At 37.7% G+C, this 27907-nt stretch overlaps 1 protein-coding gene across 2 annotated transcripts; it reads left to right on the top strand.

Moving 5' to 3' along the window:
• Positions 1-39: 39 nt before the first annotated feature.
• Positions 40-27225, top strand: LOC127807752 (T-complex protein 1 subunit beta). Of its 2 annotated transcripts, none has more exons than XM_052345807.1 (12): positions 40-231; positions 1413-1470; positions 1568-1624; positions 2023-2088; positions 2207-2318; positions 2575-2703; positions 13392-13463; positions 22513-22628; positions 24214-24290; positions 25029-25514; positions 26289-26604; positions 26819-27225. In XM_052345807.1, exons 2-12 carry the CDS (start codon positions 1465-1467, stop codon positions 26963-26965), a joined length of 1584 nt encoding a protein of 527 aa, XP_052201767.1. In that variant the 5' UTR covers positions 40-231; positions 1413-1464; the 3' UTR covers positions 26966-27225. The 2 variants fall into 2 exon arrangements, with proteins under 2 accessions (XP_052201767.1, XP_052201768.1); XM_052345808.1 differs by lacking the exon at positions 40-231 and adding an exon at positions 358-378.
• The last annotated feature ends 682 nt before the right edge of the window (positions 27226-27907 follow it).

Below are 27907 nucleotides of genomic sequence, written 5' to 3'. Positions count from 1 at the left end.
GACAGGTTCAAGAGGGAAAGTTTAAAGTGCAAGCCTCGCATAATCTGGGCCGCCCAATCGGCTTGCTTGCCAAATCGAACGTTCTCTTAAGAACAAGGTTCGTAAACAACATACCTACTGCCCGCACCGTATTATTTCTCACTGCCTCTGCCCGAGCTTAACAAGCTGCCTCGGTTGATATCGGCACTTCAACTCGGCGGGATCGAAGAAGTCTGAATCTCCGTTGATTAGGTAAAGCTTCTCTTTCTATCACTGCTCTTTGGACCTTTAGAATTCAAATGTTTCTCTCTTGTTCTTCATTTCTAGGGTTTCGGTAGCTGAAACCCTTTCATTTCGGTCTTTCAGAGCTTTTTGGGCAAATATTGACAGGATTCTTGGGTATTTATTTTATTGCCTCGTATATGGATCGCCAGAAATTTCAATGACTACTGTTTATGAGTCTCTATGGGTGTCTGGTAGTTTTCTCGATTTTTCTTTTTTTAACGTCCTTCAGATCCTCTTGGCAATGCCCCTGGTACAGAGTGGAGCTGGAAACTCTGCCCTCGCTCTGGGAGGGGGAGCAGGGTAATTCTGTAAGAATTAATATTACTTAAAAGGACTTAAATGACCCTATAAGCCATTTAAGACACTTTTTGTTCAAAACCACATTATCTTTACACAAGAGTTTCATAGAATTGCCCTTACGACACAAGCCCAGTGGTTGGGTCATGATAAGCTGTGATTCGGACTAGTAAATCGTGGATTTGATTCCTTGCCTTGCGTAGTGAGCTAAAGTCTTTACCTGTGATTTATCTTCTATGCCGAAATCGAGGGCACAAGCGGCAGAAGATCACGCAAGGACACTAATCCCAAGAGTCTTCATAGAATTCATTTAACTAATATAGAAGACTATCTTTAAAAAGCTAAAAAGCTTAATGATAGTATCCCTTACCATTTGCTAGTAGATTGCTATAAGTTACAAGAAGATTAGGGGCCGCATTGGGAGAAGCAGTTTTTTCTTTTTCTCTCTCATTTTTCTTGAAGGAATGATCTTTAGCTAACCCCATCTCATGGGATTGCTTGATATGTTGTTGTTGCTTGAACAAATGATCTGATTGTAGTGATTATCATGCGTAAGATCTCACTTTTCAATTCATGATATTGACCTTATTATTTAGTCCTTTATATCCCCGAACGAGAAGATGAAAAAAGGAAAAGAAAAGAAGAGACGATATTTTGTTTCACTTTCTCCTTACCCTTCTAGTTTTTTCTCTCCATGCTCTTATATTCGCTAAAATTGACACATCTAAAGCTGGCTTATTTTTCTTATTGTAATTAAATCTGATGGGGAGAGCATTTACTAGTAATACATGAAAAGGTGTATGTCATATTCGATCTATGTTTCTTGACTTGTTTTTGTATTTTTTCCCCAGATATAGATTGTTGAAAGACTTGAGCTGCAGCTTTTCCTTGTACTTGTTTAAAATGCCGGTATGTTAGAGACAATAATATAATGGCACATCACGTTTTGAGAACCTGCCCTCTGTTTTTTGCATTGTCCTTATTTTTTTGACTGGGTGATGTTCAGATTGAGAGGATTCTCAAAGATGATGCCACTGAAGAAAAGGGTGAGCGAGCTAGAATGGTAAGTTTGCATTATCAGGCTCAGCAATGGATGCTGAACCTTTTGAATGATTTGTATTGCATGTTGGCAATAAGGTTTATTGTATGCTAGTTCAATTAATTGTATTACAAATTACAATTTTGGACTCTATTACTGTTTTTTGTTTTGTTTGTCTTTTTTTTTTTAACAGGTAGGAGTGAGGCTTTTTGGATTAACTATTTGAGTTAACAATTGTTTGAATTAAATCTTTCCTTATGAAATTTCAATCAAATTTTAACTTGCTTCTTGTATGGATATATGAGAATTAGCACTTGTCCGTTGTATCTTTTGGCTTGCTAAGTTACGTCTTTTGAAACATAAATCAAATTTTAACTTGCTTCTTGTATGAATGCATAAGAATTACCATCTGTTTGTTTTAGGCATCCTTTGTTGGCGCAATGGCAATTGCTGACTTGGTGAAGACAACCTTAGGGCCTAAGGGAATGGTAAACTTATTTTTGCCTAAGTTTGTTGGCGAATTAGAGTTTATTTCACTTTGATACTCGGTTTCCATATCATTCTTCAAATGAATCACTGCTGCTCAATTATGCACATTCTTTACAGGATAAAATTTTACAGTCAACAGGAAGGGGACACAACGTTACTGTCACAAATGATGGTGCTACAATCTTGAAGTCCCTTCATATTGATAACCCTGCAGCTAAAGTCCTTGTTGGTAACCTTGCTTTCCTGTGCTTTGGATTGAGGAGATAGTTGTTGTTTAATTCAGTTAATGGAATTTTGGTGCTGCTAAATGAATATTGTTTATGCTCATGGAGGACATTTCTTAAGCAATTCTTCAGTGCTGTATGTGTACTTGTGAAATGAAAGTGAACTCGGCTAGTCAGTAACAATAGTGGTTACATCTGTAGTGAAATTCAGTAAAGGTGTTTATTGTTTAAAATACTTGTCATCCTTAATTTGTGGTGCAGACATTTCAAAAGCTCAAGATGATGAAGTTGGAGATGGGACAACCTCAGTAGTTGTTTTGGCTGGGGAGCTTTTGAGGGAGGCAGAAAAGTTGGTAGCTGTAAAGATTCACCCGATGACAATAATCTCAGGTATGTTTAAGCTTCACTAAGTATTTTTCACCCTAACTGGGCTGTTCTCTGTTGGGGAAGGAAACTGTCTGTCAATTAAGTTTGTGCACAAAACTTTTACCAAACATCATTCTTTGTCATTCATCCGGCAAAGTTTTATAAATGCTCGAGTAGCAATGTATATTCTTCTTTGCTTTCCTGTCTGACCTAACATTAGCTTCTGTCCGTTCAAGTTATATGTTGCTGGATTAAACATCTTCACCTAAGTGTGACCCTGCTTTGGTATGGCTTTCTTTGATGGTTCTGCTTAACTATTGGAAACAAGCTCCCGTGGCTTCTTATTAATGTTTGATGCTTCTAGGAAAAGGGTGAAAGTGAATAGGTAGAACTAAGTTGTAGTCATAGTTGTCAAAGGCTCAAGGAGCAAGAGCGCTTGGAGCCTAGGTGTGAGCCTTTTGGATGTGAGGTGCACATTTAAAAAATTTGATAAAAATTGTTGTACATTATTATTTTCAATATATACCTATAAAGAGATAATTGTAAACTTAGAAAATCATAATAACAAATAACCAATAGTATTTGGCTAAATAATGGGGTGTTTTGTTGTTTTCTTAAATATCTTTTAATTTTTTAGTTATATATTGGTTAGATTTTAGAAAGTCCATTAAAAAACTAAAAGAAATTACATAGGATCAAAAGGCATGTGACTTGTACCTCTTTGTGACCTTAGCACCTAGGTGCGCACCTTAGAGAGCAACGTGCCCTCAGCTGAGCCTTGAGCCTAGGCATGACTCAGGTATGCCTTTGGGAACTATGGTTGTAGTTTAGCTTGTAAATTGATTCCTGATTTTTTTTATTTAACCTTACCAGAACTTGTTTTTGGTTGATGAAATTTATTTAAACCAATTTTTTTTTTTTTTTTTATGTTTTTTTCAAATATGATCTTGGAACCTTGATCTCCGAGCCCACCTCATTGATATTGTTCTGATTTCCCAGTCTCCATTTCTTCACTTGTGAAAGTATCATTAGAAGGGAGGTGCCATAACAGGGCAAACCTTGTATGGAAGAAGGAAAAGGAAGATGAAAGAGGCCTCTGTATAATTTCCCAATCTTCTTGAAACTTGCTGGTAGATGCATTTTACATCTATATTTAGATACAGGACCTAGCTGTGCTTATTCTTTTGCTTTTGGTGTACTTTTGCTATGGTCAGACTTATCAATGAAAAAAATTAGCAAAAACGGTAGTTTGCTAAGAATAAATAATGTAAACTTCTAGTGTACTTCAAGATTGTTTGCATTTCGTTCCTTAATTATGTTTTTTAATGTGAGAGTCAAAGAAGGATTACTTCTGTTTGTTTTTCATTTCTATGGCTTTCAGTGTTGTCATTCTTGGATCTTGTTAATTAGATGGTTCTATCTTGGTTTTATAATGATTACTAGGTCTTTAAGTTTCAAACACATTTGCTGCTTTAAACTTATATGAGTAAGTGCTTTTAGTTTTAAATTGCATTTTAGTTCTACCTAATCATGCAAGACAATTTGACAACTTTTATCAATTAAATGTATTAGAATCGCAAATGAGTCAAGTTGTACACTGGTTGCTCGGCGTTTAGCTCGATAAAAGCTCATTTAAGTTCGTTCGTTAAGGTAAACAAGCCAAGTTTAAGCCTAACTTTGAAGCTCAATTTGTAAATAAGCTAAACTTGAGCTCATAGTTCTGAAAGGAGTGAGGCGCAACGAGGCGCAAAGGGTCCTAGAGCTTGAGGCGCGAGGTGCACGAGGCGAGGCGCGCCTTTGCGAAGCGAGGCACAGTGCACCTTTTAGAAAAAAAAAAAAAAAACTCAAAATCTTGTAAAATCATAAAAAACTATCAAATTATTAATAATAATACATGCATATCATTAATGATTCATTATTTTCAAATTCTAAACTAACAGCATCAAAGTTGATTCATTCATCACGCAAATTCTAAACTAGAAACATCATCAAAGTTCAAACTTAAAGTCTCAAACTCAAACAAATACCAATCATCATGCAAAGTTCTAAACAAACATATAAATACTACAAGTTCACAATCAAGAAAATGTTTTCATTTTGAAAAATACTATTTTTCTAACTCTGAAAAATTAGCGCATTATAAGGAGACATATAAGAAAATGTTTTCATTTTGAAAAACTATCTTCCGGTATTTTGATAGCTAATATTCATTGTTGTTAAAATGATTTTTAATAAATTTTTCAAGAAATGGTAGGTATGTATTTTGGGGGTGGTAAAATCGCTAAATCTTGAATTTGTACTAAAATCAAAATTCTATTTTTTTATTGTTATAGATTTTGATTTTTTAGATATTTTTATTAAATCCAAATGGAGGGTACTTTCTTATTTACATTTATGTATTAAAGTAAATGGAAGGTAAAATATAAATAAAAGAAAATGTGGACATTTACTTAAACTAAAGAAATGTAAATATGTTGTAATGTATACATGCTAGAATCGAGAAGAAGGGGAGGAATTGGGCTGCCTAGGTTTTAATTAAAACCTAAGTTTCATGAGGCGCACCTCTCGCCTTGGCGCCTCATCAAGGCGAGGGCCTCGCTGAAATCGCCTCGCCTTAGCTTAGGCAAGGCGCTGAACTGGCGCCTTAAGGCGCCTTGCACCTATGCGCGCCTTTAACAACTATGCTTGAGCACAGTAAAGTTTGACTTGTTAAGACTCATGAACATGTTTAATTAGTAGCTCATGAACATACTTGATTAGGGGCTTGTGAACATATTCGATTAGAAACTCATGAATAGGCTTGTGAATAAGATTGTTTATAAATACATTAATAAATTTATTTATAATTTTATAAATATATTATTTAACATAAAATTATTAAACTTTAAATATATTTTTTAATAGAGACAACATTAGAGATGGAATATTTTTATCTCTAAGATGAAATTTTGTCTTTGAGGCAGACACAGAGATGGAATAATTTCCTTCTCTACACGAGATTGGGGTTTAATCCCAATTCTCTTCCTTGCTTCTCCATTTTTCTCGAATATCACTAGCCATTTTTCTCGAATCTTAGCTGTCTCCCTCACCTTTGCCATTGCTACCATTGTTCATCTCCCTTGCCGTCAACCTTGCTAATCACCTTCTTCTATGCCGCTTTTGTTGACTTCACCATCCTTCTCCACCGCCATCGTCGCCTTTCTCGCCTTTGCCATTTGTCGTCCTTCGTCACCTCCGCCATCTGTTAGTGTCATCGCATTTGCCACTGTCGTTGCTGCCTCTACCATTAGTTCGAGCTCTTGCTTGGCTTGCCAAAAGCTTGTTACGAGCTCGAGCTCAGCTTGCTAAAAGCTAAACAAGTTACTTGCGAACTGAGCTCAAACATAATTTTAAGGTCAACTTAAGCTCGAGCTCGAGCTTAATATTTTTCTATTGAGTCGAGCCTGAACAAAGCTAAGCTCAATTGCATCCATAAATGTTGTCATAGCCCAAAATATTAAAGAAGTTTTGTTTTATTTTATTTTATTATCTTATGTTTGTATGTGTGTGTGTATATATATATTTTTTTCTTAAGTTAGTTTTGCTAGCATCTTAATGAAAAATCGTGTATAAAAGTCAGAATTTCTCGAAGGAAGAAAAGTAATGAAACCATTTTATATGATACACAATATTATTATGAGATGTAACACTTACTTCTACTATACTACACATGGGATGAGAATATATATATATATATATATTTTACCTCTTGTATATAATTATTATTTGGAAGTCTTCCAGCAAGTGTCCTTAGAGTGTGATGAGTTGGACATTACCTAGAAATTCTAAGGAAAACAAACAAGGTGATTTTTAATATAAACTTAGTAAGATAACAATTAACATATATAAAATAATCAAGCTTATACTACCCAAACGCCGTGCCATGGTGTGGGGGAGTTAAATAACAAATTTATTACCCTTTTAAGGTTATCGATCAGCCCCAAAGTGTGTTTGTATACATATGTGCATATCATGACACAAAGAAAAGATCTTACAAATTTGCATTGATACCAGATAGCAACTATGCTGTTGCATCACAAGGTTTTATTATTATATTATATATTTATACACTCACGTATGTATGCACACACAAAGAACTCATAGCAAAACAGTAAGCAAACAAATAAACACATGTATGTTACAAAACAATTGAGCACTTTCTTTACTTCTTGTTCCAATTGGCCCTTTTTAAGTTAAATTTGTTATTTTATATTTCTTAAATGTTCCTTTTAGAAGTTGCATTAAATGTGTTTTGACTTTTTTGGAGTGGTGGAGGATAAATTCACCACTTGGCCTTTCCCTATGTGTTTTCTTCTTGGAATTTTTCTTCTTTTATATTTATTTTTTTCTCCTTATCACATTGTTTTTGTACTTGCTGCATATAAATTTGGACTTGAATTTATTTATTGGTGTATCATTATATCTTTACACAAATGTCTCAAATTCCCTTTGACCCCCTCATGACTCCACCTGAGAAGATTTGCTAGTTATGGTCATGCACCCCCTTCTCCTTTATTATTATTATTATTTGGGTATTACATTCACCTCCCCTTTAACAAATTTTGTCCTTGAAATTGTAGTGCAAATAACATATTCACTAGTTTGAACTGAACAAGTATGGGTATTTTTCTCGTATCTCTGTTTCTCATTCCTAGGTAGCTTTAGCAATTTGATGGTTCTTCCATAATACCTTAACGAGTGGAATCCTCTTATTTCATAGAACTTGTTCCTTGGTATCCATAACTTGTACTGATTATTCAAAGTAAGTTCGATTTTCTCGAAGTTTTGGGACTTCTCAAGGTAAAATGTGAATTGGGTCAGACGCATACTTAATTGTGATATATGGAAAACGTTGTGTATACCTGTCATTTCTTAGGGTAGCGCCAATTTATAATAAGCCACTCTTCCTATTTTCTCAATAATTTTGAAGGGTCCAATATAACGGGTTTCAATTTTCCTCTCTTTTTTATTTTGTGAATCCCTTTCCATGGAGACTTTTAGAAAAACTCAATCATCAGTTTTAAATTCTAATTCTCGCCTTTTTAGGTTGACATAGGATTTTTGACGACTTTGGGCAGTTTGAAGTCTTCTCTTATTATTTTTTTTCGTGGTTTGTTGTACAAGTGTTGGTCTAAACAGTTGTCACTCCCCTACCTCTACCCATCATACAGGTGATTGACACCATCTTCCGTATTGTCGTGGCCCCAAGGATATAATAGTCATGTGAATTATATGTTTCTTATTTTGATTGTATTTTATGTTATAGCTGTTAGCATATTCAGTTGTGAGCCTATAAATAAGCTGGAGTAGTTAGAAGATAACAACTTTTGAATGATAATTGAATTCCATTTGCCTCTCTCAATTCTCCTAACTCTCCCTCGGCTTTCTCTCTTCTCCCTCAATTCTTTTTGTTTTGTTCTTTCTCTCCCTCCCTTTCTTTCTTTCTTGCGCTCTTACCAATTTACTTCCTAAATCCTAGCCAAACCCTAGGGTCGTAATATTTGGTATCAGAGCCGTCGTTCTTCAGTTGTGATTTCAATCAATTCTAGACGTGAAGACGAGGTAGAGGTGATTGCGGAAATCGATAGTTCAGGTGAGTTTGAGCAGCGATTTTGTTCGCATTTCAGATCTAAGTCGGAAGGAAACAAGGATTGATTGAAATCGAGATCCGCTGGTGAATTCCGATCAATTATTGGCTGTAATTCTAGTTCAGAATTTGAAGGCAACTTGGTCAGGCAATTCCGATTTCCGGTTGAATCTCGGAATTTGATTCCGACGCACAAGGAGGTGTGTGTTGGCCCAGAACTGAAGGCGAACAAAGCCTATCAATCCTCAGTTGTGAATTTCCGACGATACAGTCAAACTCTTGAGGAGCTTCAACGGATCAGATTGGTCAACATTTTCTATCTGATTTCGAAGGAACCAAGGGTCGATTGTAACTAAGTGAGCAAGCAACTATCGGTTCTATCTTAGAAGGTGAAGCAAGAGGAGGATGTCCGACCACGAATTTCGGTAAGTCTTGCTCAAAGTGGAAGAGCGAAGCAGGTTCAGTGGAATGGGAAGGCCAATTTCGTCAGTAATTTAGTTAGGCGATTCTAGGAGCAGCAAATTATGGGGATTACGGAGACATTGGACGGTGATTGGGTGGAGAAGAAGGCATTGACTGGGGCGATCGTTGAACCACCGTGATCCTGCCTTTGATTCTAGCGAGAAATGAAGGCGCGCCGTGGAAGCAGGCTTGGGCGATTGTGAATTCACTTTGATCGTGGGTAGATAGCGATTAGTTGCAAGCAAGTTCGATAATCGACAAACCTTGAAGGCAAATTCTGGCTTGTGAGTCGGGCAGTCTTCAGCTATTGAAGCAAATCAGGAGGGCAACTACTAGGAATAAATCCTCGTGCCATTGTTGGCTTTGATCGTCAATTCAATCGTAGATTAGAGGTATTGAATTCGAGAGAATAGGCAACCTAGCCTTGAGCGAGGCGAGAAGGAAGGTGCGGCCATTGCATGTGACTTCGGCTGTTGTTCCAAAGCAATTGGATCTAGGTCACTGCATGTGACCGAGGTGTGAAGGACAGCGCGATCGGAAACTATCCAGATTTGAATTCCGCAAGCAATGATTCTCAATTGCCTTGATTTCGATTGTGATTCTCAACTCAAATTTGGAAGTTGAGTGAGAGGTGAGTCCTAGGCAAATTCTGACTTGATTCCGGGGGATTTTATAGGCTGCAGCAAAATCAACCAATATGGGAGGCAAATTTGTAGCTGAACTAGGTTTGGAAATAATAGGTGATTATTGGAGGCTGTTTAGCAATAGTTGAACTTTGGAGGTTGTTTCGAAATCAAAGATTAAGGAAGATTGTGTAGAATAACGATCTATAGAAGGTCGATTTTCTGAGGCTATTGATAATTTTGAGAGGTGGAATTTTGAAGCTAAGGAATTGAAAGTAATGCAGGAAGTCGTGACCCATGGCTAGGGGGATAGTGTGGCCAGCACAGAAAACATGAGGGAGAATCTAGCTGCCTCTCAAAAAGGAATGCAAAGAGAATGGGAGAGGCATCGAGAGATGATGGAGCAACATGGCCAGCAGATCAATAGCATTATAAACATGCTGTCTTCACTACCTCAATTCCAGTTACCATCAGATTTTCCTCCCTGAGCCGTAGCTGATCCAATTTTGCCCAACTATGGTATCCTCCCTATAATCTATGGACTGCTAGAGATAAAGGAACTCCTGGCCTTGGAACCGGAAATCCAGAACATGATTGATGGGATTGAGGAGTTCAACAAATTGAGGCAGGAGGGATCGATGACAAATTATCAAGTTAGATTTGAAAAATTAAGGTCCTTGATGTTGACTTTGCAACCTGCCTTAACAGAGAAGTACTTCGTTTCCAATTTTATTAGTGGGTTGAAAGATGAACTGAGGTCAATGGTCAAGATGATGATGCCTACAACCATGGAACAAGCGGCCGAGAAGGCAAGGTTCCAGGAATGAGCCTTGGAAGCCATTTTTAGAAAGCATGAGCTGCAACCTAACAATTCCATTGAGACCAGCCAATCGATTGAAGAAGCTTCTAAGGCTACAAATCATGTCGAGCATGAATCTGAGGAAAAATTAGAGTTGGACCAGCCAATTGTAACTAAATATTTCGACAAGGAAGAGAGATCGGACAAGGTGATCACTGCTCATATTTGCCAGAGGTTGATGTAGTAGCACTGGAAGAGGAGGATTGTGACAGTGATAGCATCCTTGCAGCTGAGGAAGAGTATGTGGCTGATAAGGTCCTAAGAATAAGGATGGTAGCTGCAAAGAATGAGGAAAAACTTGAATTGGATCAGGCAATTCAGGCTGCCAAGGAAGTAATGGTAATTGTTGAAGAAGCTATCGAGATTCCACTAGAGGAAAAATTTGCTGAAAGTGAGCTTTTGGCGTAAACAAACAATCAGGTGGTAAAAAAAGATACTCCAATTGAGGACACCTCTACTAAAGATGGGGAAGGAGAAGATGTTGGGAAGATGCTAGAGGAATTTTTTGTGGAGAGAAACAAGACTCTTGCTGCTTTGCTTGTTCATATTTCCGTGGGAGAGCAGCAACATCGAATCAGGTTTTGGCCTGCAAAGCAGTTTGGATTACTCCCTACTGTTGCAGAGCATATGGTGGAAGTTGTGATAGGTCAATTGGGATTAATTTTGAGAGCAACAAAGAATGGGTGGATGGCTGAAATAGGAGTTGCAACAAATCATGGTACTGCTATTTTTTGAGAAAAAGACATGGAAAGGCGAAAGAAAATGAAAAAATCATGGTACTGCTATTTTTTGAGAAAAAGACATGGAAAGGCAAAAGAAAATGAAAATAAGAGCTAAGAACAAGAAAAGGCAAAGAAGAAACCAGATTGTTAAGGCTAGAATTGGCTGAAGAACAGGGTCAACAGCTGTAAATTCTTGGGGACAAGAATTTTTTGAAAGGGTGGGGATTGTCATGGCCCCAAGGATATAATAGTCATATGAATTACATGGTGTATTTTCTGTTATAACTGTTAGTATATTCAGTTGTAAGCCTATAAATAGGTTGGAGTAGTTACAAGATAAAAGCATTTAAATGATAATTGAATTCCATTTCCCTCTCTCAATTCTCCTAACACTCCCTCGGCTTTCTCTCTTCTCCCTCAATTCTTTCTGTTATGTTCTTTCTCTCCCTCCCTTTCTTTCTTCTTTCTTTCTCGCACTCTTACTAATTTCCTTCCTAAACCCTAGCCAAACCCTAGGGTCATAACACGTATAAAGCTTCATGTGGAGCCATTTGAATGCTTGAATGATATAAGCTATTGTAGGCAAACTCCATGAGTATTGAGTGGCAAGTGTTCATCCCAATTTCCCTTAAATTCAATTGAGCAAGCTCTTAAATGGTAGGTTGTGTTGAAATTTTACTTTGTACCCAAACTCTTTTGCAAACTCTTCCAAAATTGAGAGGTGAAACATGGATCTCGACCTTACGTAATGCTTACATGCACACCATTACGATGCATCCTATATAGGTTTGTGATGTGTTTTAATGCAACATGGTAAGGTCATAGCTTACTAGTCCAGACAACTCAAGAGACCTGAACAAAATTATCCTATTCATGACATAGAGTTGGTTGCTGTGGTTTTTTTTTTTGGGGGCGGGGTGGGGTGTTGCGTGTGTGCATGACCAAAGGGAATTTGAGACATTTGTGTAAAGAGAAAAGACAAAACCTTCTTGAAGAATACCTGATGATAGTGACATTAAGGGGAAAGATATGTATACATATATATATAATGCTTCACCAATAAATATATTAAAGTCCCAAGTTTGAAAAAACAAAAGAGATAGTACAGTAAGTACAAAAGCAAAGTGATAAGGATGGAAAAAAAAGAAATATAAAAGAAGAAAAATTCCAAGAAGGAAACACATAGGGAAAGGCCACTTGGTGAATTTATCCTCTACCACTCCAAAAAAAGTACAAAACACATTCAATGCAGCTTCTAGAAGGAACATTTCACCACCATAAATAGGAGTTTTAACTTGGAGAAGGCCGATTGGAACAGGAAATAAAGGAAGTGCTCAACTCTTTTGTAAGTTACATGTGTTTATATGTTTGCTTACTCTTCTTATGATTTCTCTGCATATATATACATATATATATTAAAAAAATAATAAAACCTTGTGATGCAACACCACCAAAGTTGCTATATAGCATCTATGCAAATTTGTAAGATCTTTTCTACTACCTCTGCATACATTTTCAACCCAAAAGGTGATAATACTACATCAGACCCTGTTGAAATCTTCAAGCTCTCTCCTCTTCATTTGCCACTAGCTGGGGTGCGTATCAGGCCAGTTCACAAAATTGAGCTTTGTACTGGCTACAGTTTGCTTTTTATCCTGCTGAAGTTTTAGAAATTCTTCTTGTTTTGCCCAACACAAATAAGAGGGAAAGAATTTTTCATTAAATAGGTCCTAGAATATTTTCCATGTGATTTCAATTTGTTTAGTAGCACATGCTTCCTGGGTGAACTTCCACCAATGTTTAGCTTCATCTTCTAGCATAAAAACTGCTAGGTTAACTTTTTGATCACCTGGGCACCGCCGCTAGGTGAAAATTTTATTTCTTTGCCTTAACCACCTTCCAGCTTCTGGAGGTCCTGCACCAGCACTGCCCTTAAAAGGAGGTTGATATTTTTTCAATTGCTCATAACTTGGTCCCCCATTTTGATTATGGTTTTGTTCTTGAAGGAAGGCAATGACTCCTTCCAAGGCACGGGCTATTTTCCTAGAGTCAGTGTGTCCTGGAGCCTGATTGTCAGATCCCTCCTCATTTGTCATTATTGACTCATTAAAACTTGAAGTAGTCTTGTATCTGTTAACAAACATAAATATTATATAAGCATAGGCACACCTCCCTTTATTATTATTATTATTATATGGGTATTACAACTGTACTATAATTAATTTAGCATCCTCTATCTCAAGTCTGAGCTATGTCAACCAGTTCTCTTGGATTGAAGTTAATAGTTCTTCTTACTGCTTGCCTCTGAATCCTATACTTGTTTTGTGCATAAATTGGATCAGCATGCCTCTATTTTATTTGTGAATGCATGTAATCTGTTTGATGTTAAAGTTAAATGTTATTTTGTCTTTTTTGTTCAGGCTATCGGATGGCTGCTGAATCTGCTCGTAATGCTTTGCTGCAGAATGTGATGGATAATAAAGAGGATCCAGGTAACTTGTATTGAATGTAATATCCTTTTCTCTTATGTTGTTTCTCTTGTAGCTTCTAGACTGAAAATAATTTTATGTATGAATTTGACCTAGAATTTGGCAACTCTTGGTATGTTTAAGTTAATTAACACAAGATGTAACTGGTTCAAGAATTCTTGGGAGCACAGTAAACCAAAACAAGAATTTGCATGGAAAGCTTCCCAACAGCAATAGGGTAGTTAAAGCCATGGGTTTGTTCCTGATAGAAACATATTCACTAATCTCAACTAAATGTTATAAAGATAATTCGCAAGGTTGATCAAACTACTATCTGGCCCGCTCTTCATAACTACATAATCAACCAAAAATTGTCTCCATAGATCTTTGTGTTGGGGATCTCACATGGTTGTATGATTTTTTTATTTTTTTTTTTAATTTTACATCACATGTATGCATCAAAATGAAACACAAATCATATGAAAAGCTTGGATATTTAAGCAATGTACATTATCCATTGAATGCAAAGGCTGAACAATTCAGTAACATATCTCTTTAAGGATTTAAAGAATGAAGTAGTAAACACTTCACAAGCTGACCTTATTCCTTCTCAAATGTGAAAGGCCTAGTTGGTCCACACCAAGCAAGCTTCCAAAATCGTTGAAGCTTCCTTTTGTGCTAGCTGAAACCACTAGGATTATACTAGGTTTTATGTCCTTGATCACTAAATATCAGCTCAACCTTTGAGCAAATTGAGAAAAGAAGAAGTTTAAAGAGCAAGAAGAAACAAGATGAGCAGAGAGGAGGCAGCAAGTTTCTACAAAATCTCTGTTAAATTTTCCACCACATTCCTTTCTTCTGTTCTTGTATTTTATCAATTTTTATGCACAAAAAGAAGACCAATCAGTGATCTCCAACACTTCATCCATGAAGCATGTGATGGTTATAGGTGGTAAGGGAGTTTGTGGTCAATTCATTGACTCTTGAAGCTTCCATGTACTATTTTCCAAATAGAAACTATCGGCAGTATTCATCAAGTAGTCGATAGTTTTAACTTTTGAGAAATTGTCATCCAATTTCGAAGCAATCAACAATTTGGTGTTGTATGCTACAAGGTTCTTGCTTTATTGCATGTAACACTGTCATTAACTCTTAGTGACAACAAGACCTTCCATTGACACTTAATGGTATCGAGAACTCAATATAAATTGCACATATCTTATTTTGGTCACTTCACTTTTGGGTGTTTGACTTTTTAGGTTTACTGCCAAATAGCAATTAGGAAACATCAAATTCTGCTGTTGTCATTTAAACTCTTCGTTCTATTCTAAAAATCTCTCCATCTTCTCAAAACATCCTGACAATCTTGAGTGATATCTAGCAACATCTCAAGATAATTTAAATGACAATGAAATTGATACATAGTGAACCCATTTGTTGACGATTACTATGTAATTCAATCTTTCCATTACTAATGTCTCGACTAACTGAGAGTCATGGACTGATAAACTCACTAACTCAGTTTTATGTGATAGACATTAGTTGGAGTGATGAGATAACACATTGAAAACTCCTTTTCAATTATTCGTGCCTTGGTTGAGAACTTCTTCTATCACAAACCAACATAAGACTGTATAGGACCTTCACCTCCCGACAAAGATAATGAATCATGTCTAGCAAACACCTACCTTCGTATATCAGTTAAATGAGATCACATAGTGAACATTTCCATCTCACAATTGGATTATTCTATATCACTTGTGAATCTTACATACCAATGCACAAGATGACCACGTTGCTTCAAGTTAAAGGATAAGTTACACAATTGTAACTGATAACAAATTATTAATTCTCTTAGCTATGTGATTTGTTATTAACGTCATGTTCTGTGCATTGTTCGACCAACAACCACTCATTTGTTTACTATAAGTATTCCATGCTTTGTGGCATATGACTTACCACCCTTTATCATTAGTATCTCATACTAATCAAAATAATAAACTTTTGTGCTAATTCATATTTGCTTGCTTAAAGTCCTCATTCAAGAAAGCTAAGGACTAGGAACGCTTTAAAATTTCGCGTATTGAAAATTCTCAACATCATATTCTTAACAACTTAAGAATGAGATTTTCAACAAGAAATTTAGAGAGTTATTCATATAAAATTGGAGAGCCATGAATGAAGATAAAATTTCCATTTTATTTAAATACAAAGATACATAAAAAAATTTGCCCATTTAAATGTCATCTAAATCTAGCATTATGGCACATTACCAACACTTTGCATAAGCAGTTCTCTAGATATTCATCATCTCAAATGACCCTTACATTTGGTTAAACATCCCCATGAAACTCATACATGTATGTTCCCAAGGGTTAGTTCTTTAGATTGCCGACTGTCACGAGTAGGGCTATGATTTATGGTATTTTAAAATTTTTTACTGTTGTAATTTTTGTTATAGTTAGTTTGTAGCCATGTGCAAGGGTTAGAGGCAGTGGCAGGTTGTTACAACCGTAGAAGGATGTAGAATCCACCTCAGTAGGGGAATCCACTCCTCCTACACCTTGTATAAATCCCCAATGTCCTTCATGGATGGGGGTATCTAGCAAATTAAAGACAATTCTATATTCTCTCTCTCTCTAAATATATATATATATATTTTATTCTAAATTCTGCTTTCAGTTCTTGTTCTCTCTGTTCTGCGCCTTCCTAATTCATATTGGATTGGGAAGAAGACCATTGTCAAGCTCGATTCTCAGCCATAACTCTTTAGAAATCGGATCGATGGCGTAGGGAACTCGCATGAAAAATCTCGAGTTGTAGCTACAACAATTCTGCTTGAATATGACAGAGTTCCAGAACAAAGTCGATCAGTTGGAGTTGGTTCTACACGGAATCACGAGGCGATCATGGCGATGGATTGCAAGCTGGAGAATTCAATGGAAGGATTGGAATGGAGGTTGGACAGAGCTCTCTCGCAGATGCAAGAGGAGATGGGAGCACAGTTACAACAATTCATGGTGATGTTTACTCACCAGAATTCTGTAAGGATTTCTCCCGCCTTTCCTCCTAGGGAGAGAACTGATCCTATTTTACAATGAAATAGGATGAATCATAGGAATGGGACCTCTGAAATTGAGGTGGATCCGGAGGAAGAAGTAGAAGCAGTAATGAACAGGGGTGGGGATGGTCATACCACCCTCATCATCCAGGGTTTCCCATGCTCTGGATGGACAACCCAGTGTTTGAGGGGACTAATCCCAGATGGTGGTTAAGAAAATTTGAGAGGATGTTCAACTAGTATAACGTCCCGAAGGTCCAAAAAGTATCCTTAGCCACGACATACTTCAACGATGTAGTGGATGCATGGTTTCAGTGGTGTACTAGAGTAAGAGGGGACTACACTTGGGAGGAATTTTCTGAGAAATTGTGTGAATTTTTTGGTGAAAGGAGCATGATGGACATCATAGAAGAATTCAACAAGCTGAGACAAATTGGGGATGTGGGGGCCTATCAATGAAGGTTTGAGGAATTGAGATCTCTTATAATCAGCCATAATCCTTATCTTTCAGAGGCCTATTTTGTGTCAAGTTTCATAAGTGGTCTTAGCAATGAGCTAAGACCAATGGTTAAAATGATGAGGCCCCGAACAGTAGAATAGGCATCTGAGAGTGCCCGGTTGTAGGAGATGGTGGTGGAAGCTTTAATGAGGAAACAAAGGCAACAACAGAAGGGGGTGATTTAGGGAACATTCAACCAAGGGGGAAGAAGCTATAATCGGGAGTTGTTGAAGGGAAATAGTGGGGTGAAGAATGTGGGTGGACCAAGCTTGGGCCACAACACAACACCCCATGGAGGGAAATTGATTGAGCAGAGGAGACTTGCTGGCTTATGCTACCAGTGTGGGGATAAATGTTACCCTGGACACCAGTGCAAAAGACAAATCCTATTGTTAGAAGGAGAGGATGTAGAATTACAGGAGGATGAAGAGGGTGAATGAGAAGAATTAGGGGAGGAAGACAATGGAGAGATTTCAATACATGCCTTGAAGGGAATAGCCAATAACAAAATTATCAAGGTAGAAGGTTAGGTGAGGGGCTACAGCCTTATGATCTTAATTGATAGTGGGAGCACCCACAATTTTCTAGATGAAGGCGCAGCTAGGAGGTTGAAGTGTCAACTCACAGGAACCCTACCCTTGAGTGTGACAGTGGCTAATGGAAATTGAGTGGTAAGTAAATCAACATGCAATTGCTTCTGTTGGGGAATGCGGGGGGAGAAATTTGAAGCCAATCTAAGACTCCTATAGCTAGGAGGTTGTGATGTAGTACTTGGAGTGGATTGGATGAAGGAGGTAAGCCCCATCAATTTTGATTTTAATCGGATGGAGGTTTCTTTTGAAAAAGGAAGGAAGGAAGATGTCCTTAACAGGAGGGAAAGAAGTTGGAACCTGTAAAATGATCACGGGGAGAAGGCTGCAAAGGGTATTCAAAAGCAGATGGAACTAGTTGACACAATTCTTCTCTATTGTGGCAATGGAGGAGGCCTAAGATAGCAAGGAAGTGCAAGGAGAGTTCTATTTAACAGTCAGCACACCCTAGGGAATGCATGACTAGGTACATCATTTAGACCTTATTGATAAATTGTTGGTAGAGTTTGAGGATCTTTTCATTGAACCTACAACCCTTCCTCCTACTCAAATGTTTGACCATGCTATTAACCTCAAACCTAATGCTAAACCTATCAACATTAAATCCTCCCATTATCCCTCAATTCAAATGATAGAGATTGAGAAAGTGGTTAGGGAAATGCTACAACAATCAACCATTAGATCCAGCCAAAGCCCTTTTGCTTCCCCAACCCTATTAGTTAAGAAAAAAGATGGATCATGGTGTTTTTGTGTGGACTATCACTAACTTGATGCCATGACCATCAAGGACAAATTTCTTATACCCTTGGTGGAAGACCTTTTGGATGAATTACATCATGCCAAATTCTTTTCTAAACTCAACCTACGCTCAGGTTATCACCAAATCAGGATAATGCTCGAGGATATAGCTAAGACAGCCTTTAGAACACACCATGAACACTTTGAATTTTTGGTGATGCCATTTGGACTCACCAATGCCCCAGCCATTTTTCAGTCCCCTATGAACAGAATTTTTGAGCCTTATCTTCGAAAATTTGTACTTATATTCTTTGTTGATATACTCATCTACAACCCCACCAATGACCAACACTTGGCTCACCTAAGAACCATATTTGAGGTCCTTAGATCTAACTAGCTCTTTATCAAGAGGAGTAAGTGTGCTTTTGGTCAAGGTTAGGTGGAGTATTTGGGGCACTTAATTTAAGGGATGGGGTCAGCACAAACCCAAGGAAGGTGGAACTTAATTTAAGGGGATGGGGTCAGCACAGACCCAAGGAAGGTGGAAGCCATAGTGGCTTGGTCCAAACCCACTACGGTGAAGGCTTTGAGGGGGTTTCTTGGGCTAATCGAGTACTATTGTTGTTTTGTGAAGGATTATTGGGTTATCAGTAAACCCTTGACAAAGCTCTTAAAGAAGGAAAGTTTTAATTGGGGGCAAGAGGCAGAGGAAGCTTTTGAAAGGTTAAAAGGGGCTATGAGCTGGGTGCCTATCATAGGGTTGCCTGATTTCAACAAACCCTTTGTTTTGGAAATAGATGCTTGTGGGACAAGAATTGGGGTAGTATTGATGCAAGAGGGAAGACCATTAGCATTCCTAAGCTAGGCATTAAGCTCTAGACACATGGGGCTTAACATATATGAGAAGGAGTTTCTAGTTGTGTTAATGGTTGTTGAAAAATGGAGATATTATTTGGAAGGGGAGGTAGGTTTATAATCAAGACGGATCACGAGAGTTTGAAATTTCTGTTACAACAAAAATTACATACTCAATTATAGAAAAAAGGGAATGGCCAAGCTGATGGGATTGGATTATGTTAAACAATACAGAAAAGGCAAGCAAAATATAACAGCAGATGCACTCTCTAGGTGCCATGAGGAAGGAAGTTTAGCAACTATAACCATGGTAGTTCTTGAGTGGTGCCAAGAGGTAGTAAACAACTATGAAGGAGATGAGAAGGTGAGGGAATTATTGGAAAAGTTGGTTGTGGGATCCAATGAGGTGGATGGATACACTCTGGTGGAGGGTATTTTGAGATATCAGGGCAGGATGGTGATTGGGGACAATGCAGGTCTTACGAAGAAAATAATGCACGCCCTACATGAGTCTCCCTTTTTGGGGTGGTCGAGGGGGGGGGGGGGGGGGCATTCGGGAATTCAAAATACCTATCTACGGGTTAGGCAATTGTTTCATTGGCCCAAGTTGAAGGCAAAAGTAAAGGAGTTTGTGTTATTTTGTGACACCTACAAGAGGAGTAAGTCTGAAATAGTGGCTTACCTGGGGCTATTGCAACCTCTACCTATCCCTAACCAAGCATGGACTAGTGTGTTCATGGATTTCATTGAAGGTTTGCCAAAATCAGAGAGTAAGGACAGTATATTGGTGGTTGTTGATCGGCTAACAAAATTTGCCTACTTTATAGGGTTGACTCATCCCTATACAGCTCAAGAGGTGGCTAGGGTCTTCTTGGATCAAGTGGTGAAATTACATGGGACCCCTAAGTCTATCATTTCAGATCGTGATAGGATCTTTACTAGTTTGATGTGGCAAGACCTTATGAAGGCTTTGCGGACCAAATTGAATATGTCCACAACCTATCACCCCTAATTCGATGGGCAAACTGAAAGGGTGAACCAAAACCTAGAAACCTACTTAAGGTGTATTTGCTTCCTACAGTCAAAGGGGTGGCACAAGTGGTTGTTTTTAGCTCAATGGTGGTATAACTCTAACCACCATACCTCCCGCAAAATGTCCCCATTTGAGGCCCTATTTGGGTACAAATCTCCCATTTTGCCAGCTATATGGGAAGGCACTATTGTGGCAACAGTTGAAAACTATTTACAGCAGAGGAAGAAGGTATTACAGCAGTTGAAGAAGGAGTTAGTATCAACTCAAAATAGGATGAAACAATTCGCTGACTGGAGGAGAAGTGAGAGAGAGTTTGCAGTTGGGGAGGAGGTGTATTTGAGGTTGAGGTATTCTCATCTAAAGTCCATTACTCAAGGGCAGGTGTCCAAACTCAACCCCAAGTATTATGGGCCATTTCCCATAGAGGCCAAGGTTGGGAGGGTAGCCTATCGCTTACAACTTCCAGAGGGATCACAAATCCACCTTGTGTTCCACGTTTCCCTCTTAAAGGAATTGGTGGGCACACAACCAGTGAGTCTTGCATTACCTATCCTTCCTAAGGAGATCAACAGGACGGTGGAGCTTGAGGCCATAATAGATAGTAGGGTTGTATACAAGCAAGGAGCCCCACTTATACAAATGCTGGTAAAATGGCAAAACAGCCCGACAGATAGCAGTATCTGTTAGTACCTGTCTAATCTGCTCAAGCAATTTCCAAGGTCGGCCAGCCTCTTCAGCATTTCTTGAGGACAATAAATTGGTTAAGGAGGGGGAAATTGTCACAAGTAGGGCTATGGTTTATGTTATTTTAAAAATTTTTACTGCTGTAATTTCTAGTTTGTAGCCATGTGCAAGAGGTTAGAGGGAGTGGCAGGTTGTTACAACTGTAGAAGGATGTAGAATCCACCTCAACTGGGGAATCCACTCCTCCTACGCCTTGTATAAATCCCCACCATCCTTCGTGGATGGGGTTATCCAGAAAATTAAAGACAATTCTATCTTCTCTCCTCAACTCTCTCTCTCATTCTAAATTCTGCTTTCAGTTCTTGTTCTCTCTGTTCTGCGCCTTCCTAATTCATATCGGATTGAGAAGAAGACCATTTGTCAGGCTTAGGTCGTGACACAGACCAGTCTGTATACAGTTTCTTTGTTGATAACTTCAAATATCTGCAATTCCTATCTCTTGAGACCGTCTCTGTTGCTGTCAGGAGATACAAAATTCTCTCTCTTTGACATTCATTTTGAAAACTGAGTTTTACAATGTCAAGGCCCCATGGTACATGTCAGATGCAAATGAGGTACTTCACCAGTGTATCTTAGCCAAGGAGCTCTGTTGAATTTTTTCTGAAGTTTAGTCACTCCATGGTCTTGATTTTCCTTGCTTGATGGCAACAAAGTCCACTATTTGCCTATACTTAACCTTAGGTTGTAGCAGCACTTGATCAATGCTTTATCGCGTCGCAAATCTGGTGATCTATTATAACTTGATAAACCAAACATTATATCATCCATATGTTTCGAATAGACTATTGCCAACTGAAACATAACTATATATCAAGGTTAACATCAATTTTGGATGACAGTTTCTTAGATGAAGATCCTTTTATTTTATATGCAATTCTTCTGCATTTGTTTTTTATTTTTATTTTCTGAAGGGACGATTATGGATTAAGTTCTTTATAAAATCAAGGCATGATGATTAAAGTGGAGAGGCGTGTTCAACATTTTACATGATCATGAGATCCCTTTAAGGATGAAGGGAAGCTTTATGAACAGCTATAGGATTATCATTGTTGTATGGCTTAGAATGTTGGGTAGATAAATGGCAACATATGCAAACTGAGTGTTACTGAGATGAGAATTTTACAATGGATCTACTACCACATAAGAAAAAAGGCAAAATAAGAAATGAAATTATACATAATAAGGTTGGAGTAGCATCTCAGGATTAAGATGGTTTGGATACATGAGAAGAAAATCTTTAGAAGCACTTGTGAGGTGAGTGGATGAAATGGAGGAAATTTGTAGCAAAGGAGGGGAGGAATGCCAAAAAAAAAAACTAGGTGGGAAACTCTTAAGACATGACATAAAATATAATGACCTTATGGAGGATGTAGTCATGGATAAAGATGCATGGAAGTCTAGAATTTATTTACCCAACCCTACCTAGGATTAAGACATGTGATTGTTGTTGTTTTTGGCTAGTGATTTTCCTACTTTTCATGCCCATGACTTCTTTATCTTCAGCATCCTAAGCCTTTTATTTGTTGTATGCTTTAAATTATTGTATAATGCAGATAAATTCAAGGCAGACCTGATGAAAATTGCAATGACTACTTTGAGTTCCAAAATACTCTCCCAGGACAAGGTTCATTTTGCCGCATTGGCTGTTGATGCTGTTGTGAGGCTAAAGGTGAGTAGTTTCCTACACCATAAGCTAGTGGTTGTTTTAGTTGGGAGAAGATGTTGTAAGTTGCAGTCTAATGAAGTTATGATGTTTTTTCTTGGGTTGAAACCTTTATTGTTTTTATTTTTGTCCATATCATCCAATTTATTGTTCATTTTTGTTAACACGGTTTTAGACAAATTTGATGAACTTATAAATAAATAATGGATGAATAAAAAGAAAAAGAACTACGGAAGACTGGATTATAAGCTCTCTTTGAATGTGCACTTTGACCTCACCATGTCTTGTTTGCTCACGGAATGTAGACATGAGCCACTTTGGTATAGGCTGAGGTTTATTGACATATCTGTCACAGAAATAAGCTTCTAGTTTTAGTTGGGAGAAGATGTTGTGAGTTGCATTCTAATGAAGTTATGATGTGTCTTTGCTTGCTAACACGTATTTTCACTAATTTGATGTATTTATAAATAAATAATGAATTAAATAAGAGAAGGAACTACAGGAGACTGGATATGAGCTCTTATCGCATGTGCACTTTAGACTTACTCCAGTTTGGTATAGGTTGAGGTTTATTGAAGTATCTGAATGTAAATTCATGCTTCAGTTTTTTTCATTTTTGTCTCATCTGATAGTAGTTTTTCTTTCAAGGAAAAAAGAATTCCAATCTGATTTTCATGATCCCATAGTTTCTATCTAAGATCAAATCAAGCAGTTGTTCAATGTACAGGATATGCGGAAAGCACCCCAAACATGTTCACCTTTAGGCTGATTGTGACCAAGTCTGATTCTAGTTACTGATAAGCATTTTAACATCCGAACATGTTCACCTTTAGGCTGATTGTGACCAAGTCTGATTCTAGTTACTGATAAGCATTTTAACATCCAAACATGTTCACCTTTAGGCTGATTGTGACCAAGTCTGATTCTAGTTACTGATAAGCATTTTAACATCCAAACATGTTCACATTTAAGCTGATTGTGACAAGTCTGGTTCTAGTTACTGATAAGCATTTTAACTCATGTTAAATTAAAACATTGTGAACATTTTCCCTGTGAATTTCTGTCTTGAATCTGAGAAGCCTCCTGGTCAGATGGAGGGCATGGGTGCTGAATCCTTTATTTGGTGGCCAATGTGCTGCAAAACAACTCTCCAAAGTGGTATCTCTGTCTAGTAATGCCAAATGTTGAACTTTCAGTAGCCGATGCATAACCTTGTTATTCACCCATCCATACAAGTTAAGGTCAAGTTCACAGTCGAACTCACCTTTGAATGGAAGAGTTGTTTGGTCATCCAAAACGAATAGGCCTTTACCCCACACAACAAAATTGGTATCCTTTATAAGCAGCTTCTGTCTTGTATCTGCTGATGTACTGACCTCCTGAGCAACAGTATTTTTATTTGGGGGAGCATTTTGTCTGATGTTTTAGATGTTCTCTATCATAGTTGTCATTTGCATCAAGCATGTATTTCCTTGCCCCTCTATTATTCTTTCTTTTTACTCCGATAGACCCTCTCTGCTCATTCCTTATCACATCTTGTAATGTTTTTCCTTTTTGTTATGTGCACTTATCATTTTCCTGAAAATTCCAGGGAAGCACAAACTTGGAGGCCATTCAGATTATTAAGAAGCCTGGAGGATCACTAAAAGATTCATTTTTAGATGAAGGGTGGGCGTCAAACTTAAAAATTCACTGTGTATGGTATACTTAGCTAGCATTGGTTTGCATGTCTAATATAACAAGGGGGCTTGTCTTCTTTTGCTAAGGTTTTGGTTAATTTTGTTCCTTCCTTTATGCCTGCTTTGGCATTGTTAGATACTTCTAGTCCATGTATTGCCTTGAATTTCTGTTTGTTTATTTATTTTCCTTTCGATATGTTTACAACTGCATATACTGATTATAAGGAAACATGCTCGCAATTGCATATGAGCTCCCTGCTGAACTCTCATAATAGTTGTTGAGAAAGCCTGGAACTCAGAAAAGGCTTGATCTATTTTGAAGTTTAAAATTTGCATATTTAAGGTTTCATCAGATTGAATTGGTTATGTTCTGCTGTGAGATGAACTAGAAAAAGGAGAATAACAATATTTCCAACCCTTTGGGTCAGGCATTGACCTATAAAATTCAATTCAAAGCGGTAGGCTGAAGGCCCACTCTATGTATAGTGAAAGAGGAATCTGTTTTGTGGAGAAATTGCCAAAATAATTTTTGAGCTTTGTCTCTCTAAGTTCTGCTTTTAGGGACTAAATCAGAATTCACATGTCAAAATCTTTTATTCTCTCCTTCTGCTGGCAGCCCACCATAGGTGCAGTTCTCCTTTTTCTTGACCAGTTTTCTTGTTAGTGATATTTTGAGGCTGTTTTAATGTGTGTTTTCATGTTTAATTCTGGTATTAACTTTTGGCAGATTCATTCTGGACAAGAAAATTGGTATAGGTCAACCAAAACGGATTGAAAATGCAAAGATCTTGGTAGCAAATACTGCAATGGACACGGATAAAGTAAAAATCTATGGTGCTCGTGTTCGTGTTGATTCAATGTCTAGGGTTGCTGAAATTGAAGGGGCTGAGAAGGAAAAGATGAGGGAGAAAGTTAAAAAGATTATAGCTCATGGAATTAATTGCTTCATTAACAGACAGTTGATCTACAATTTTCCTGAGGAACTCTTTGCTGATGCTGGAATACTTGCAATTGAGCATGCTGATTTTGATGGGATTGAGCGCCTGGCGCTAGTTACTGGAGGTGAGATTGCATCAACATTTGACAATCCAGAATCGGTTAAACTTGGGCATTGTAAGCTGATTGAAGAAATTATGATTGGGGAGGACAAGTTGATACACTTCTCAGGTGTTGAAATGGGTCAGGCATGCACAATAGTGCTGAGGGGGGCTAGGTATGCATTCCTTGTCTTTAATTATGATCCTTGCATACCGTTGGCGGCTAATATTTTTTCATCTCCAAGTGTATGTCATACATGTTGATTGGCAGCAAGGCTGGTCCAGTTTTGAGGGCTACTCATTTCATTAGTTGCTTCCAGCTGAAGATTGAACCTCATGAACATTATTAATTGTCAACTAAACTAATTTCTGGGGCCTTTGCCATCAATTGATCTGTAAATTTCTTTCTCACTGCTGTTTTTGAGGGTAGAGATTATCTTTGATTGGTTATAAAGAAACTCAAGTGCAGTTTCAATGGCTTACCAATTTAAGCTATCCATGTTAAGTAGGGATGAAAGTTCTTTGAAGGATACACCCATTTTGTAGTATCCATTGGGCTGTAAGCCAATTCAGTTAAATAATTTGGCATGGTTTTCCTATATGCTTTATGTAACAACTACTAGGATTAATTGGTGAAATTTGGTCATTGGATTGTATCTTCTTGTTGTAAATGTGTGGCCAAGTATTATTGCATGTCAATTTGTGCGTTTTTAGGGACTTATATGGCAATTAAGTATTGACTATAATGATATTTACATGCAATCACACCCATTGCTGGTCAGCGTGCTATACTAGAAATTTGATTGGACGTGTGGGCTTGCTAGGCTTGGAGGTCACATGGTTTCTTGCCAACCTTGTTGCTTTTTCAGTAATTCTCAGTGCCTGCTTTTCATCACTTATTCGGGTGCAGAACTTGATGTTTTTTTTTTTTTTTTTTTCTTTTTGGGCAGCAACCATGTGCTTGATGAAGCTGAAAGATCTCTGCATGATGCCTTGTGTGTGTTGTCTCAGACAGTAAACGACAGCAGGGTTTTGCTTGGTGGTGGATGGCCTGAGATGGTCATGGCAAAGGCGGTTGATGAGCTAGCCCGTAAGACTCCTGGGAAGAAATCTCATGCCATTGAAGCCTTCTCGCGGGCACTCATAGCCATTCCAACTACCATTGCTGACAATGCTGGTTTGGACAGTGCTGAGTTGGTTGCACGGCTCCGAGCAGAGCACCATAAGGAAGGAAGCACTGCTGGGATTGATGTCATCTCTGGATCTGTAAGTAATGCATTATGCATATGTAACCTCCAATGCATTGTCAATTGGCATATTGCTCTCTGTTACTAATTTGCTAATCATGGTCCTGCATCTTGGTTACTAAGTTGCTAGTCTTGGTTGTATCTCTGTTCCTCAATGCAGTTGTCAACATATGCCCTTTCTTACCAGTTTGTAGTTAATGCCCGTTTACTTGAATCTTTGGGCTCCTTCATAGGTGGGAGATATGGCAGAGCTTGGGATAAGCGAATCTTTCAAAGTCAAGCAGGCCGTGTTGCTCTCCGCCACTGAGGCTGCTGAGATGATCCTCAGAGTTGATGAGATCATCACCTGTGCCCCACGGAAAAGAGAAGACAGGATGTAATCGAAGTCCTTTGACCCATTTGAGGACCTTCTCTTTGTAGTCCGTTCCTGCTTCTTGGCATTTGTTGTGATCGGTGTGAGTATTGAACTTTGTACAACTGGATTAATTATGAAGCTTCAGAAAGTCAAGATCTACGCAATTTTGTTAGATTTTGTTTGGAATGAGATTGATATAAAGGATTTGTTTAATTTACTGGAGACATTGGCCATTTGAATGTTTATTGGCATTCGTGAGTAAAGCTCAAATGTTTCTTTTGTTAACTTGCTGTGATATTGACCGCCCAAATAGGGAGCCCACACAGGGAGAGGTTTAACAAACGGAAAATGGCTGAAAGTCTAAGCCGAACCATATTCCCACTTCCCAGAGCAACCAGTCAACCACCAAGTTAACTTAGTTTTCTCTCTCGCCCAGGCTATTCTGCAGTGTTATATATGCCATATGCTAGCTGGTTGAGCTCAGGGTGCGTTTGAGTGTAATAATGGAATTTATATGAAAAAAATATTTTTTAAACAATTAAATTGTCTAGAATTATATTTTAGGAAAAATGTCAATTGAAGGTGTTTGATTGGTTTAATTTTTTATTTAAAAATTATTATAATTTTTTAACTTTTGATGTTTAGTTACGATTATTTTTTATAAAAATAATTACATATACACATGTAGATAATTAATAAATACATAAATTAATAATTAATCATAAAAAATAAATTAAATATAAAATAAATCAAATATACATCTCTCAACTCATCTATCATTTCTCGATGAAATAGAGAGATAGGGAGTTTCCGAAGATGGTTGTCCCTCTTTGCAACAAAAATTGTCTAGTAAACAAATTTTTTGCCGATGATTTCTCCCTTATTAATGAACTGCCCTCGTTGTCCGTCTCTCTCTCTCTTTCTTTCTATATATATATATATATATATAATGAACAGAAGCTCTTCA

Source organism: Diospyros lotus, chromosome 8, assembly GCF_014633365.1.
Source record: "Diospyros lotus cultivar Yz01 chromosome 8, ASM1463336v1, whole genome shotgun sequence".
Taxonomy (NCBI): Eukaryota; Viridiplantae; Streptophyta; class Magnoliopsida; order Ericales; family Ebenaceae; genus Diospyros; species Diospyros lotus.
This window is presented reverse-complemented; position numbering and strand designations above follow the sequence as displayed.